We start from the raw sequence: 14544 nt of genomic DNA, 5'->3' as shown, positions 1-14544 counted from the left end.
GGGTCCCCCCTGGCGAAATTACTTCTGGCCCCGTGTTGTCTCCACTACCCACCTCTTTCTAGATGGGACGCTGCTGAAAGGACTTATAGGTAATAGGCAAACAACTTGGCATATGAGTGGATGCCATTGACTGTGTGGATGACATCCACTGCATCCATAGCTCTGGATTTACACCCCCCCATGGCTTGTCTGAGTTGATGCTAAGTCACACCCTGAACTCTTTGTCATATCTGAGCCATGCGGACCCCCCAAAGTACATCTGTGCTTTCCTGATAATATCCATATATTTAAAAAGAGTAATCGCCCTTTCAGGATATTTGTCACAATACACGCTGGTGTATATTAAAAATGCTGATGTCCAGTTTTCCATGGTAATGGGAACTCTGGGTCTCCTCGCCAACTATTTTTTGTTTTGTCAGATAAATGTGATCCCAGTGGCATAGCCAGCACCATTTAAAGTACCCTTTTCTTATACCCAGCATCATCCTTCCTCGCTCTCACATGTGCCGCTCGCTGCTGTCTCTCCTCCCATGCATCACTCTCCTCCTCGTAATCCATCTCCAAATCATTTGGACACTCCAAAATGTAATCCACTTTAGTTTGTGTGGCCGTGGAAGGTCATGAGGCCCCTTCCTGCAATGCAGTGACGCCTATGTTCCTGTGATGTAGGGAGGGCCACATTAAACCCTCCTAATACTTCGGACCGACGACCGGGGCCGTCATACTCCTCATTGGTAACTCCATCCTCCCGTCAGTTTCCCCTGCGCGTCTCGAGCCACTGTCCGCCCCAACCAGGGAGATCACCGCTCAGAACTAATCAAGAAACCTCCTTTACCCCCTTTGCCTGCATCCCCTTTTCACCGTCTGCTGGTACCCACATCCAATGCCTCCGTGGACCGTGCCCCTCTACTGCACTCTGGTGACCACTTCTGCCTGCCCCAGCTTTTACCTTTTTTACTGTCCACACTTGCTTGGCCCCATGGTCCCTTACCCTGAACAACTTCTCCCATTAAGCTTCTGTCTCCTCCACTGCCCTACGCTGCATCCTGATCCTGGCTTCCAGATCCAGGACTAGCCCACTGCCATGGCCACCCCCTACATCAACCTGCTGTGTGCTGCTCATGCCCCCACACACCCCATTACCCTTGCACTTTTTGGGCCCTGCAGCTACCAAGCTCACACCTCCTCGCCCTTTGTTACCCCTAGATGCAGCCACACCTTGTCTATTGCCACTGTCTCCCTCCCCAGCCTGCTTCCTCTTGCCCCCCTGGCCTGTGGCCTGGGCCACTGCCCATGACGGCCCTGCCCCACCCCACCCATGATTAGATTTAGGGGGCCAACCAACCCTCTACCCTCAAGGACCTCCTTGCCCCGCCCTTGCCCCAAGTGAAACCTGCCCCAGCCAAAACCTCTGTCCCCCACTAGAGGCCTGACTGCCCACTCCACTAGGCCCAGCTTCTTCATCCCCTTATCCCGCTCCACTAGCTGACGTAAGGGTCCTGCACCGCCCCACCGCAGGGCTGCCCCCTACCCTATGTTTGAACACCTTCCCTTCTCCCCCTCTACCCTTGTTGCTGCCCCTCCCCTTTGTGGTCTACACGCTGCGCCCCTTGAGGCCGCCCCGGTTGGGCGCACCATCCTAACCCAGGCCTCCTCTAAAACACCGGGCTGCAGAAAATCTTCGTGCCCAGCGGCCCCCAAAGTGTGTACCGCTTTGTGGTCGGGCCGCGAAACCATCTCCGCGTCCATTTCAGACCACCAGTGCCGAGCGCTTCGCAACGTGCGACAGCGCTCGCCACTACGCACAAGCCCGTGGTCTGCGCTAGCATCCATGCTCACCACTCCTCGCCCGTGCAGATGTGGGAAACAGCTGTCACCAGCTGATGTGTGCCCACAAGCAACCACGACCTACACCAACCTGGCCATCCCTGAAGCTCGAAAAAGCTCCGTTCGTTTGTCTACCCCCGAGAAGCCGAAAGAGGACGTCACTTCCTCATCCGGCTCCCCTTAACCCCATACCCACGTGATCTCCAGCCCCCCCAGGCCAATCCTGTCCTCCCTCCAGCTTCTCACAAAACTTCCCGGGGGTGGACTAGACTGCGTCCCCCTCCCCTGGGCCCCTCTAAGAAGTTTGCTTATTGTCAAACATCGGCAAGCCTGCATTTAGCCAGGAACAGAGTCGATCGCCAAGGCGGTAACAAAAATAGCCCCAAGGAGATACAAACTTAAAGCATTTACCAATATCAGCAAAGGATTTTTGAAAGGCAAGCCTACGAATGAGTGAAAGTAATGGGCGTAAGGTGGACGTGGTTAAAAGTCCTCATAGACACCAACACGTCAGAAAAGCAGCGCTTGTGCGCTGCTATACTCGACCTAAAATAAAATTAATTACAGCAGTTTTTGGGGCAAGACCAATGTTCCCCTCTGAAACTTGGCACTCTGTACCTGGGCCCAGCTCCTCCATGTCTAAAGCCAGTCCTGGATTTACTTTCTATATTAATGTTTTAATATATTAATAGAATAGAAATGAACACAATAACACACGAGGGACATGATGGTTAAGAAGCAAATGGAAATTTATCACTCATGTCTAAGTTTTAAAAAGGCATTTTGCAGAAAGGCAGCACACTTGGGGACTGGGTTACAGCTTGTGAAAATGTTTGTTGAGTATGTATCACAAGAAATGTAGGAGTAAATGGTTAAAAAAGACAAAGGGGGTCATTCTGACCCTGGCGGTCCGAGACCGCCAGGGCCATTATGACTGAAAGCACCGCCAACAGGCTGGCGGTGCTTTCTTACCCATTCCAACCGCAGCGGTAAAGCCGCCGTCGGACCGTCTGGGCCGGCGGTTTTCCGCCATTTCAGCCCCGGCGGCGATAATCCGCCAGGGCAGCGCTGCCCTGGGGATTATGATCCCCTTACCGCCAGCCGGTTTCTGGCGGTTTTCACTGCCAGGAAGAGGCTGGCAGTAAGGGGTGTCCTGGGGCCCCTGGGGGCCCCTGCACTGCCCCTGCCACTGGCAAGGGCAGTGCAGAGACCCCCTAACAGGGCCCCGGCCAGCTTTTCACTGTCTGCCTAGCAGACAGTGAAAAGCGCGACGGGTGCAACTGCACCCGTCGCACGGCCGCAACACCGCCGGCTCGATTCGGAGCCGGCTCCTGTGTTGCGGCTTCATTCCCGCTGGGCCGGCGGGCGCAAACTTGGTTTGCGCCCGCCGGCCCAGCGGGAATGTCAGAATGGGGGCCGCGTGAGTGCGGCCGCATTGGCGGCCGCAGCCGCCCGCCAAGGTCAGAATGACCCCCAAAGTGTTCCATTTGAATTACACTGTTGTATTGCTCTTGCATCTGATAATGTAGTGAATACCATTCCCACCTGTAATTTTTCTATTTCTCTCACCCCTCAGGTACCTGAAAAGGTTGTAATTAAACAGGCATTCAAGGTGGAGGTCATCTTTCAGAACCCTCTTTCTGAGGTCTTGAAGAACTGTTTATTGCTGTTGGAAGGGAGTGGCCTCTTGAAAGAACAACTTATGATAAAGTGAGTGAAAGAAGCATATTTTGGTTCACAGCCCGTATTTGGAAGTGTGGGGGCCTCTGGGTTTCTGACAACAGCGCACGGGCGTCGATTGGTCAGTAAGATTGTGAACTTCAGATTTTCGGACAATCAGGCTGAGGTATATTGTTTAAAAACCTCATACTACAGGCAGGGTGCATGGGAGGGGCCTAAGTGATGGAAAACACAATGGGGGTTATTACAACTTTGGAGGAGGTGTTAATCCGTCCCAAATGTGACGGATATACCACCAGCCGTATTACAAGTTCCATAGGATATAATAGACTCGTAATACGGCTGGTGGCTTATCCGTCACTTTACCGTCACTTTTGGGACGGATTAACACCTCCTCCAAAGTTGTAATAACCCCAATATTTTGTAAAATTACCAATATCTTTGGAGACTTTAAAAACTGATGGGGAGAGAGTGTGTGCGCTTTTTTGTCTGAATGTGTGTAACAATTCCTGCTAAAATCCGCAGACATCTCATCATACCCGACTTAAAGCTACGCACCTGCAGCAGAGCCACAGCTGCCTCTGCTTTCAGAAACCCTTGACCTGGCGACTCATCCGCCAAAGGGCCATCAGGTCACAATGTCAGTAGTCCGCCCTACCTTGATGAAGGGTATTGTCACTGATTTTGTCAACAGGGACAATCAAATGAGGCATGACATTCCCGGGAAGGAACATGTAAAAGCTCCACTAATATGCAAGGAAAAATCTCCCTATGCCTAACACATTTTTCTTTTCATCTTCAAGATCAAATCTCCATTAACGGAATGTGCCTGGTTTCTGAATGAGGTGTGGGGTGTGAGTTTTAAGTGCGTGTTTTAAGACAAAAAAATATGAACATTTGCGATTGATCACTTGAAAAAGGCCACAACTAATTCCTACCAATCTATTCCCGCACTGCTATTTCCTCCTACTGCACCACAATGTGACATGCAATTACTAAGAGATAGTAACATCAATATACTTTTGACTTGTCATTCTTTAACGCAGGGTAGACGATCTGAAGCCACAGGAAACGATGAAGATTCCTGCAGAAATCACTCCATTCACAAAGGGATCCCGGCAGCTTCTGGTCACCCTGGTGTGTAACCGATTTTCCAAAGTCAAGGGATGCCAGAGTATTGATGTGGCCCAGAATCCATGATGACTGCTGCATCTCGTTTGATAACTCAGAATACATACGTATTGCTATTTGGCGAATGCGCTTTATACATTTTTGCATTGCTTTTTTTTGCCGTGATCATTTGGCAGTCGTAATTTAATTTCTACACTAGCCATATATGAGGTGTTATATGGAATATTCAAAGAGGACATGCGCTATGGGCACCCAAAAAGTGCCTTGCTTGTTTGTCCTCTTGCTGTATTTACATAATTAACTGAGAAAAAAATGTGATTGGTAAGCACGCATTAGACAACTTTCAGCTCATGTATACTGTTATACCGGCAAAATAACTAGATCATTGGAAAAAATACAAGTAGAGGATTGTTGGCATTATATAAAAAACGCTATAAAGAATTAAATGCAAGTTGTAGATTGCAGCATAACATCATTGGCTCATTGTTAATCCACTGTTGTGGCATATGTAAAGATTTACCTTGCATTTATATCAGCCTTTAAAAGAAACATTTTGCCTTTATGTTAGCAGTATATCTTTTCAAAAACGTGCATATTTTTAACTATGTCTTTTACACGTTCAGCAAATGCCTTTTCAAGTGGTTTTACGTAAAATTTGAATAAAAATATTTTGCAATCTGTTGGAAGTTTTGAATATCCTTATTCATTTAAATGATGTGCGTCTGGTCTCATTTGGTTTACAGAAATGTGAGAATAGGCTTAAAGCTTAGAAAACCTACTTGAATAGATATGCGAACCATCAAATGAATAGGGGGAGTCGAGGTAGCGCCGAGCCAAAGCCCACGCACGAGCTGAGCCATGAAATGTTTGGTATGTAAGTCATACAACAAACATCACATAAAATAAGATAAAGTGTTTCAAAATTCAAAAACGTATATTTAGTTAACATATGGAAGCTTAGACATTGATATGTCACAGTATAACACTACACTGGGAACTACTTATTGAAAGTGATAGTATATAAACATGAATAGTTAGTGACCTAGGAGACAAGGCAATTGTCATGTAAACCCCTACCCCAGATTATTATAGAGCATCATTATAGTACTATCAAATCAAACACAATAGGTTTATGGATAACTGGTATTCGGACCTCACATATTTGAAAGTACTTTCATATAGCATGATGAACAAAAAAGTGTTTTGGCGAAATACAATATTTGCCTAAGGTCACACAATTAAACAGGGAAGCCACTGTCCCATTCTAACTTCAATGTAAACAAAATTAAGGAAAGTGTTGGACTTTTGAGTTGGTCAGGTTTATTATTCACACTTCAACATAAGCAAAAGGAGGAAAAGTGTACGTTTTTGAAAGGACATGCGTATGATCCCCATTCTAAACTAAACAGTAGGGGGCACATTTACTATTCCCACTCCATGATAAGCAAAAGTATGGAAAGTGCTGGACTTTGGAAGATTTACATTTACTTTTCCTACAACATTCTGAGCAAATTTACGGTAAGTGTTGGACTTTGATGGGGTCAGATTTACTATTCCAATACCAACGTCATCAAAAGTAAGGGAAGTGTCAGCCTTTGAATGGGCCAGATTTTAGACTTTGGTGGGGTCAAAGTTACCATTCCCACTCAAACCTCAGCAACAGTAATTACAGTCATAGACTAGGAAGAGAGCAGATTTACTATACCCAAACCAACATAAGCAAAATCACAGAAAGCTTTTGACTTTAGAGGGGTCAGGTTTACTATTACCACTCCAATCTGAGCAACAGCAAGGACAGTGTTGGTCCTTGGAAGGGTCAAATTTACTATTCCTGCTTCAATGTAAGCAAAGTAGGGCAAATGTTGCACATTGGAGGGGTTACATTTTTTCTGTCCACAACATTCTGAGAAACAGTAGGGAAAGAACAAGACTTTGGAGGGGTCAGATTTACTATTCCCACTCTAGCGTGAGTAAAAGAAGGGAAAGAGTTGAACTTTGATGGGGCTAAACTTACCATTCCCCCTCAAATCTGAGCAACAGTAGGGAAATGTTGGACTTTAGAGGGTAACAATTACGATTCCATTCCAATGTAAGTGAAGGTTGCTGAAGTGTAGGACTTTGGAGAGGTCAGATTTACCACTTCAACTCAAATCTGAACAACAGAAAAAAAAGTGTCGAACTTTGGAGTTTTGAACTTTACTATTCTCACCCCCCAAGGTCAGAAAAAGCAGGTAAAGTGTAGGACTTTGGAGGGGTCATATTTAACATTCACACTGAAACATAAGCACAAATAGGGAAAGTGCTAGACTTTGGAGAGGTCAGATTTACTATTCCCACTCCAATCTTAGCAATAGTATGGAAAATGCTGGACTTTGGAAGTGTCAGATTTACTATTGCCACCCCTATTTTTTTAAATGAAACATTTGTACGTGAAACAAAAAAGGTAGAATTTTACATATTAAACATATTCATTAATTATAAAACAACATCTAATTTTATAAACACAAATTTTATATTGCAAAAAATATATATATATATACTTAAAAAATATATTTTCAATGAAATCACTTGCCACACTATTCACACTTTAGTTGCTTGGTTCTCCATGTTCACCGATCATCTCCCCACTCAAACATAGAGGCATATTTATAAGAAAATCCGGTGCACCACTTTTCTTGTGATGTCCCTGCCCCACCTAATGACATCATGGCTGCACTGTATTTACAATACTGCGCACGATCTCGGTTGTTAGGACAATAATGTGAAAAGTTTTGACGCTATTATGGCAGTTTGCTTCACCATGCATCAGAAATTTTTACTCTAGTGCAGCAAAGCACATGGAGGCACATTGATTAAAATGGGTGCTCTGAGCAGGTGGTAAATTGACAGAAAAAGTGGTAGAGTGAAATGTAAATTTCACTGCACCATTTTTTTGGTCCTCCCTCGGTTGGAACGCCCCCCCATACATACATTATGTCTGATGCAGGCATAATGTAGCCAAGGTTTACAAATTGACATAATGAAAGCACTGCACCACTTTACAAATACGGTGCAGGAGAAAAGCCTCCTTGACACCGCCTTAGTGTAAAAGAAATTAAGCTAGGGAAGCGAAAGGTGGTGCTAGGGGCTTGTACTTGTGCTCCATAGTATTGTGAGTAATGTCAGGTCTGTAATGGCCATGGGGATTTCTGTATACTTTTTAAAACTTTGATAGCACTCTGGAAAAATACCACCACATTCAGGCAGTCTGTGGCTCTAGTAAGGTTGAGAAAAGCTTCATTCTTTTTAAAGATACTATGATCAAAGACACATTTCCCCCCACATCCACAGGCATGTGAGTGCAAATCCAGCAAGTTGGGACATTAATCATCTGCCTGTATTTTTCCTGTAACAGCACATAGGAGTTGTTCATATAGACAAAATTGCACCTCCATCCAAGGACAGGTTCAGTATATTGAGTCCTAGGAACAGGTTCCCCTTTCCACAGCGATGATGTATCGAGCTGCCAACTGGATTCTCAAGGTAGTGGCAAAAACTGAATGTCAGAACCACATATGCACTGGAATACGGGTGTAGGTGTGCTGCTGCATCCTTAAAATAACCATGTGGAGATTAGAAAGTGAATGAGCAACAAAGGTTGTTTCTTTTTTGTTTTTTATTTTATTACATTTTCTGTGCGTTCAAAGACCGAAATCAAATGTCAGGCTATGTCTTCCAACAAATTGATACTTATGTTTTTTATCATGAACTTAATAGTCTGATTTTCCTTCTGCAAAGAAAGGAGTTTTTGTAAAGTGAAGTATGTGGATCTTGCTGAGGTAAAGGAATGTCTAAAGGATGTTATTTTTTCTAACACACAACAATTTTAATACCTGTAAGTAGTGCTCAAACACTTCACAATATATCAGAAGTTAGGAAAGCACAAATAAACCAGCTTTCTTATTCTGAGATATGATGGAAATAAAGATTTAAATAGGATCAAAACAAATCCAGGTACTTGGTAATGCATTAATAATAAATATTTGAAAAAGTCATTTTCTACATATTATCGTTTGTGTTCTACTTAGTTTCAACAGTAAAACTGCATGCATGTGCAAATTTAGTGGCCATTTCAAAGGAAAATGTGCGGTCTGTAAATGACAACATGCTACAACACAATGCTTTAATAATATATGAGTGACGGTGTCTCTAAAATGCAGCACCAGCTACATGCTACTTTCTTACCATTACCTGGCTGAATGGGCTTGGCTCATTTGCGAACATCTTCTTTGCATTCTTTGAATGACACTGATTTTTCACAATCCTTAAACTTCAATGAAGTGGTATGAATGGTAGCACCCTCACTCTGAAAATTGCTCAAGCACCACTGAATGGTTTTAGACCTGACAGCCTTAGGGTGGTCACCCCCAAACTTTTTTCCTGCGTCCCTCCACTTTTCCGACACTGTTTTTGCTGGTTTTAGGATTCTGCACACTATACCACTGCTAAACAGTGCTATAGAGCATATGCTCTCTCCCTTAAACATGGTAACATTGGTTCATCACCCAATTGGCATATTTGATTTACTTGTAAGTCCCTAGTAATGCTCACTACATATGCCCAGGACCTGTAAATTGAATGCTACTAGTTGGCCTGAAGCACTGTCTCTCAGCCTTTGCAAGGCCTGTGTGTGCAGTTTCACTGCCACATGGACTTGGCATTTAAAAGTACTTGCCAAGTTTTAAACTCACCTTTTTCTACATATAAGTCTCCCCTAAGGTAGACCTTAGGTAACCCCTAGGGTAGGGTGATATGTGGGTAAAAAGCAGGACATGTACATGTGTGTTTTATATGTCCTGGTAGTGGAAAGCTCCTAAATTCGTTTTCCACTACTGTGAGGCCAGCTTCTTTAATAGGATAGCATTAGGGCTACCCTCATGTACTGTAGCTTCTAATCAGAAAGGGGTAACCAGGTCATATTTATATGGCCAGAATGGTAATAGAAACTTATTGGTGAGGTTGTATTTTATATTACTATTTTATAAATGTCACTTTTAGAAAGTGAGCATTCCTCTGCACTAAAAATCCATCTCTGCCTTTACAGCCTGTCTCCAATTAACGTCTGGGCTGAGCTGGTTGACAGCTTCCATGTGCATTTCACCCAGACAACCACAAACACAGGATACTCAATCACACCTGTACTCATCTGCATGCTGACTGGGTCTTCCGGGGCTGGAAGGGTGCAGGACTTGTCACTTACATTTCAAATGCTAGTGGCCTGCCCTCACACAATGGACTGCCAAACCCCTACTGGGACCCTGGCAGACAGACCTGTACTGATAGGGGACCTTGTGCACTTCAAAATCACTCTTTGAAGTCTCCCCCATTTCAAATGCATTTTTGCGTATATAAACTGGATCCCTGACTCCACCAATTCAGATACTTCTGGACCTGAACGACCTGAACCTGCAACCTGTCAAGAGAAACTGCCTGGCTGCCCAAAGGACCAATCTGGACTGCCTTGCTGAGAGGGACTGCTGTCCGGCTGTTGCCCTGCTGCCTTGCTGCCCTCTGGCTTTTCTGTGAAGTGCTCTCCAAGGGCTTGGATAATGCTTGCCTCCTGTTTTCTGAAGTCTCAGGGCCAAAAAGACTTAGGCCCTCATTTTAACATCGGTGGTACATACCGCCTACCGCCGCGCTGACAGCCACCAACATACCACCACTGCGGCTACCATCCGTCGGCCATATTATGAGCACTCCCTGACTTCCGCCACAATAAGGGCGGAAATCCATCAGTGCTCATGGTGGTGGACGGTAGTAAGCTGGCACTGCTACCACCAGCACCGCCATTCCAGCAGATCGCCGTCAGTACGGCCTGGTGGTGTTCTGCTGGCAGGGTGCTGCTGGTGGTAGCAGCGCTTCTTCCCTGCCGGAAGACCTCTTCACCCAAGGTAAGTCGGGCTTCCTACAGGGGAGGGAGTGGGAGGGTGAGGGTGTTGTGTGTGTGAATGGGTCTGTGTGTGTTGTTTGGATGGGTGTATGCGTGTGAGTGAATGTGTGTAAGAATGGTGAAGTGAGTGTGTGTCTGCATGTCAGTGTGATTGTGTGTAAGAATGTGTGTGAGCGTTTCTGGAAGTATGCATGAATGAATGAATGTGTGTATGTCAGTGCGTGAATGAATGCATGCATGTCAGTGTAAGTGAATGAGTGTATGCCTGGTGCATGTGGATGTCTGTGTGCATGTATGCGGGGGTGTGGGGTGAGTGGTGCTGTGACTGTAGTGGGGGTGGGTGGAGGAGGGGCGATGTGTGTGTGTGGGGTGGTGGGGTGAGTTGTGTGGTGTGTGCATGCATGGGGGTGAGTGAGTGGATCAGAGGGGGCTGGGGGGTTAGTATGTGTTTCTGGTGGGTGGGTTGGTGAGTTTGGATGGAGGGGGGGTGTCAGGTGAGTGTTGGTGGGGTGGGAAAGCCGCCTACCCACGAAAGGGAAGGAACGCCATGAAAACCTGGTGGTAGGTTGGCCCATAATGCCAAGGGCAGTACTATGCCGGCCGCCGGTCTGGAGATAGACATCTCCAGCCCGGTGGCTCATACCGCCATTGCAGTATGAGTAGAGAAGTGGCGGGTTGGCAGCAGCTGACTCACCAACCTCATAATGTGGCTGTATGTACCGCCAGGCTATTGATGGTCTTACTACCACTTTATCCCTGGCGGTCAAAAGACTGCCAGGGAAATAATGAGGGCATTCATCGCTTCAGGAAACTCCTTGTTCATGAAAATCAACATACAGCCTGCTGCAAACAATGCACAGCCGTGGTGCGACCGAGAAATCACTGCACAACTGAACCGGAACAACGCAGCCCAAAATCCCAAGTGAAGAATCGACACAGCATCTGCCTTGCAGCAGAAAATTTGACACACAGCCCTACCGGACTGATGCACAGCCGAACCAAAACGACACAGCCCGCTGTGCAACAAAAAATGTGACGCATTGCCATACCGTATTAACGCAACGCCTGTGACTTCATCCCGCATGCCCAGTATTTCCATGCATTGTCCCTGGGCATTAAAGAGATCCCCGCATCGCAGTGAGGAACCAAGACTGCAGGCTGGAAATCGACGCAAATCCTCTTGCAGTGTGGAAAGAAATTACGCATCGTCTGTGCTACTTCGGAAAATACGACTCACACCCTATTTTTCCATACATCTCCTCTGCGGTCTCCATGCATGTTATTTTTGACGCAGACCAGGTACTTTGTGCAAACAAAAGACAACTATTGATTTGTAAGTTTTAAGACTCTTTTTAATCCTGCAAAAGTGATATCTCAACTTGTATTTATTGAATCTTTATCGTTTTTACCTTAATTTAAGCTGTGTGGTGTATTTTAGAGGTGTTTTCACTGTGTTACTGAATGATTTGTTGCACAAATACTTTGCCCATTGCCTTGTATGTTACGCCTGACTGCTCAGTGGCAAGCTACCAGAGGGTGGGCACAGGATCATTTGGATTGCGTGTGACTTACCCTGACTGGGATTATGGTCCCTATTTGGACAAAGGTGAATACCTCTGCCAACTAGACACCCCATTTCTAACAAATGGAACCCCACATGTGGCACTATTTGGTATTATAAATGGAACTTCATAAAGGATGGTAAGAAATATACAAGATCTTTGTACCGTGCACATCCGGAACTGATGTATTTTAAGGTGCTCTCGCAAGTAGTGATAAAGGACAGAGAATAGGTAGAGTGTAATAAGATAATTGCCTTGGATCTCACAATGCAGTCAAGTGGGGAAGCCCGGGTTGATCTTTAATTTGCTGGTTTCATGTTGTGCAATTGAACCACTAGATGAGTCTCTACATAATCTACCTTTGGAAGAGTGACAGGGACAGACGGCAAAAAACATGTGAAAGCACAGTTCCTTCTTGGGTCAAAGATCCAAGACAACCTTGAGCTGAACTGAACCAGAGCCAAATATTTGTCTCGAGACTACAGTTGTTAGCCAACCTCTAAGCAGATGATACCCAGAGCAGAAGCATTAACCAGCTGAGATATCACATGACCATTTTGCAATGCATGCTTCCTTAGCCAGTCATGAACTTGAGGACATTGTTTTGTATCAGAGACAATATTTTGCACCCAGTGTGTTGTCTTTACAGTGTTACTTGTGTAAACTTAGGAAGCAACTTGAACAATATAGAAAAGCTTCCTTTTAATCACAACCATTTAAACCGGTCTTGACTTGAGAATATAGAATCACACATTAGCAAATATCTGGAGACTCACCTGTGGCCTTGCCTTCTGATTGTATTTTTTAAGTTAGTGAAAGGATGGTTCTAATGAAAATAATGTTGCTCTGTGGATTCATTGCAGTAGATGCGCTCTGAATTTACACTAGTGTTTGCTGGGTTTGGAAAGAGAGCAGAATGGTTAGGGTAGCTATGCAAAACCTTTTGTTGTTGTTGGCAGATGAAGTTATCCCTGAAGTTTACGTGCAGCTCACCAGTGCCCATGTTCACTAGCATCTACATTACTAATGCTATAGGTATGATGGCACACATTGCCCTTTGGTAATCACTGACGGTGATCTGCTGGTAGCAGGTCTAGCTTTTTCCGTGTGTGATGATCAGTGATCTGAACTTCTGTAAAGAACATATATGGCAGAGTAACTGAATACTAAGGGAATTCTGAATGAGTGTGTGGCATTAGGTACTACTCATACATTATCATCTTACCATTTTGGTTCCTTCAATGTTAATATTGCCTCCAACCTGTATGTTTTAAAACTCTGTAAATGAACAAGAACAATTTCCTGTATATTAAAGCATAATGTTTTCTATAAGAAGTGCTGTACATACCTGTCATTAGATGCCAATATTATATACATTATATGAACCTTAACTAGGTACTTAAATCCTGCCTGATTTGGCTTCATGTCCAGTAGAATAGACACTGCCCTGTATCGTTTCATATAAAAGTAAGTAGTAAATAAATTGCAATTCATCTTGGCCTATAAATTTCAATTCTTGAAGGATGAGCATCTAAATAGGCCCTTTGGGAATGTTATTACAAACATGTACTTCTTCCAAGGTTGGTCTGATAATGCATAATGACGATAGGACAGCCTCTGCTAAGTCTCTACATGGCAACTCTGTAACAAATTGGGTTGTTGGTTGAGGGGGTGAAAACTTTCTCATGTAGCAACCACTATTCCCTTAAGGGTAAGATCACAGTAAACCCTAAAGTGAGTGAGTATTCCATCTGGCTCATAAATTAAAGATCAAACAATTCAAGGTGTGTGGAGCTAATTTCCAACAACTCATTAGTCAATACTTCAAAAAAACTTTTCTCTGAATTTTTATTCGAAATACGTATGTACACAAAATGTAAAGAGCAGCCTCTTATGAGATCACCATTTTCGCATTTATAAAAAAGATTATGCCCAAAATACATTTTGTTTGACAATCAAATACTACTCATGATTTCTACGGTTTCCAATCCATATCCGGATTCAGTTAAAAACTAAGGGGCATATTTATACTCTCTTTGCGCCGAATGTGCGTCAAAATGTTTGACGCACATTCGGCGCAAACACTGCCCCATATTTATACTTTGACGTCCGACCCCGCGGGCCTCAAAGTTCCACCATGTGCGTAATTTTTTAGAAGGGGGAACCAGCCTTGCGTTAATTATATGCAAGGTAGGCGTTCCCTTTCAAAAAATGACTTTAAGGCCTGTGCGCCTTATTTATACTGTGACGTCATTTTGACGCACAGGAGTGGGCAGGCCTTAAAAAATGGCGCCCTGCCTGATGGGCGCCGTTTTTTAACGCCTGGGTCGGGGCAGGCGTTAAGGGACCTGTGGGCTCAGAAGGAGCCCAGAGGTGCCCTCCCATGACCCCAGGGACACCCCCTGCCACCCTTGC

General features: G+C 44.8%; 1 protein-coding gene across 1 annotated transcript in view; it reads left to right on the top strand.

The window, feature by feature from the left end:
* The window catches only part of LOC138304018 (protein-glutamine gamma-glutamyltransferase E-like), a 289413-nt gene extending 284095 nt beyond the window's left edge, over positions 1–5318 (top strand). The window contains exons 12-13 of the mRNA XM_069243665.1: positions 3404–3537; positions 4554–5318. Coding sequence (XP_069099766.1) covers positions 3404–3537; positions 4554–4707 — 288 coding nt within the window. The 3' untranslated portion in view covers positions 4708–5318. The remainder of the gene's footprint in view (positions 1–3403; positions 3538–4553) is intronic.
* Positions 5319–14544: the final 9226 nt, after the last annotated feature.

This window comes from Pleurodeles waltl, chromosome 7 (genome assembly GCF_031143425.1).
Source record: "Pleurodeles waltl isolate 20211129_DDA chromosome 7, aPleWal1.hap1.20221129, whole genome shotgun sequence".
NCBI classification, from domain to species: Eukaryota; Metazoa; Chordata; class Amphibia; order Caudata; family Salamandridae; genus Pleurodeles; species Pleurodeles waltl.
Note: the sequence above shows the minus strand (reverse complement) of the source record. Positions and strands in the feature narration are given on the sequence as shown.